General features: G+C 47.8%; 1 protein-coding gene across 1 annotated transcript in view; it reads left to right on the plus strand.

The window, feature by feature from the left end:
* The first annotated feature begins 1,705 nt into the window (after nt 1-1,705).
* Nucleotides 1,706-2,361, plus strand: part of ASXL1 (additional sex combs like transcriptional regulator 1) — an 11,378-nt gene continuing 10,722 nt past the window's right edge. Inside the window, 1 exon segment of the mRNA XM_010084600.1 lies at nt 1,706-1,782. Coding sequence (XP_010082902.1) covers nt 1,727-1,782 — 56 coding nt within the window. The 5' untranslated portion in view covers nt 1,706-1,726.

A 2,361-nucleotide genomic window follows, 5' to 3' on the forward strand; every position in this document is an offset into this window, starting at 1 on the left:
CCTGGAGGGACAGGGGTGACAGTTCACAAGGATGGCACAGAAACGGTGTAACCTATGGGGGGTTTGGTTAGCGGAGGGAAAAGTGTGATGGAGCTGTATTAACTTGGAGTTAAAATTGTTTCCTCTTTGAATATCACTTTCTTTGGTCTTTTCTTTGAGCTCCGTGTGTTTTTGTGGTGTTTTGTCTCAGTTACGTTGTTCTCAAGCTCTCGTCCCATCCCAGGTTGGCACCACCCACCGTTGTGATCTTCAAGCATCGGAAAAACACCCGTCGGGTGTCACAAAGTGTAGCTGAAGTGCAGAGCTCCAGCGGGTTGGGTTTGTCCTCCCTTACAGAGGTTAGTGGTGGGATGGAGATGCAAGTGGTGCCCTGCACAACATTTTGGGGTTTTTTTTTGCTCCTGTTGAGCCACCCCAGAAGGCAGGCAGCGGGCTGTGCGTCGCCAGGCTGCTGCGGTGACTCAGTTTGAGACGATGCCGAGAAAAGTGGGACCTTTGGGTTCCTCCGCGGGCTTCTCGCACAAGTCAAACCGAAAGACAGCATCGCGTCACTGACTGCTAAGCGCAGTGAGATGAAATCAGGCCTGTGCGTCGCTGTGGCTGTTACCTTAGGGGAATTCAGCAAAAGGTTCCCGAGTGCGTACCCGTCGCTGCTTTTTGGGGGTGTTTCGGGCCATGTCCTGTTCCCGTCTCTCAGCCTTTTGGCTCGCTCAGACCCAGAGCTCTGAGCTCAGCGTCTCCCGCGTTGCGGGAGCGGCACTGTCGGCTCGGGTGGAAGGCGCTGGCGGCAGCATGTTCAGCAGCTGTGGGGTGATCTGCTCCCAGAGAAACATTGCGGTTTACATCTACTGCAGCTTATTTTGGTTCTTTGTTTCCTGTTTATGTGGGTAATCTTCTTATCCACAGAAATGTCCAGTCCTCTTTTTGAATCCTTAAAGTTCTTGCTTCTAGACATTTTGGAGCAGTAAGTTCCAGAGGCTTTAAAAAGAAAATAAAAAGTAATGAGCTCTTCTTCACATATAAGCGGCAATTCTGTTCTTCGCATAGCCTATGAAAGGATGAGTTGTTACTTATTTTATTGCCTTTTTAATATCTGATTTTACTCATTTTCTTTCAAAGGCGAGCAGTCCAAATCTAGTGTCTCTACCCAGAACTTTTTTCCACATCCCTTGCTGTTTTTCTTTTCTGAAATCTGTCCTCCTCTGACAAGAGTTCTGGCTCCTACCCTGGGACCCTCCTGGAGATGGCGTGCGGGTGAAATGAAGGCAGTAATCCAAGGAAGGTTTGCTGTAGTTGTATGGGAATATTTGTGTTGCCAGAAGAATACTGGATGCTTTCTGGAGAGGTGGGGAGGTGCACGGCAGGGAGAACATTTTACTTCGTTAAAGGTCACTGACCACCGTACGGTGGCAGCGGGTCGGTCCGATGTGTATCGGAGTCTTTCGTGCTGTGGGGTCAGCACCAAATTCTGCTGCTTTTCCTCTCCTTTATGTTTGTGTTTCAGTTCATTAGGGACCAGCCTTTTGTGATGCTTACCACGACTGAATCTCGAGCTAGCCTGAAATTTTTCGCACGCGTCTTTTGTAGATGAATAAAGTTTTAAGAGATGTGTTATTGGATCTGAACCGCGGCTGATGGAGTGGTTCTGTGAATGCAGGAGCAAATTCTGTAATGACACGTTGTCTTTCTGTCTTTTCAGGTGCTGGAAAATTATTCTGATGCTCCTATGACCCCAAAACAGATTCTGCAGGTCATCGAGGCGGAAGGACTGAAGGAAATGAGGTTAGTATTGATGTCTTGTCCAAAACACAGAGAGGGGCGTGGGGGAGGCTGCGTACGAAGGCTTGTGCTGCTTCGTGCAATTCTGCCTCATCTCCAGCCCACTTTTCTTCTTCCTTTTTTCTCTTTCCAGCTTGGTAATTTCAGATGACAGGATAGACATTTATATACAGGTTGTGTTTTTTTGGGGTTTTTCTTCTTCTTTGACAATAACTGGAGTTATTGGATTTTTTTTGATAACACAGAGTCTCCTTCATCCATCTATTGTGAAATGAACACCTGTTGCAGATCAGGCTCCTGCATTCTGTCATACTTACGGCTGGCTGGTATGGTTCTCTCCTGAGTGGCTCCCAGCAGTTTCTGCTGTTGTCAGTCGAGCTTGAGAAGAGGTTAAGTTTTGTCTCCTCCTATGCTTTATTTCTAGAGCAGACGTTACGTTTTAGGAGACTCAAAAAAATCTTCTGTATTTTATGTTGCTATCCTGGCTTCTGCTGAGGTTTTTGAGCCCCGTGATAGCACGGCTCACGCTGTTGTGGCTCTTGCCGTTGTCCGGAGGAGATGCCCGTTGCAGTGGGGGGTTCA

The sequence above is a fragment of the Pterocles gutturalis genome, unplaced genomic scaffold (genome assembly GCF_000699245.1).
Source record: "Pterocles gutturalis isolate BGI_N339 unplaced genomic scaffold, ASM69924v1 scaffold4420, whole genome shotgun sequence".
NCBI classification, from domain to species: Eukaryota; Metazoa; Chordata; class Aves; order Pterocliformes; family Pteroclidae; genus Pterocles; species Pterocles gutturalis.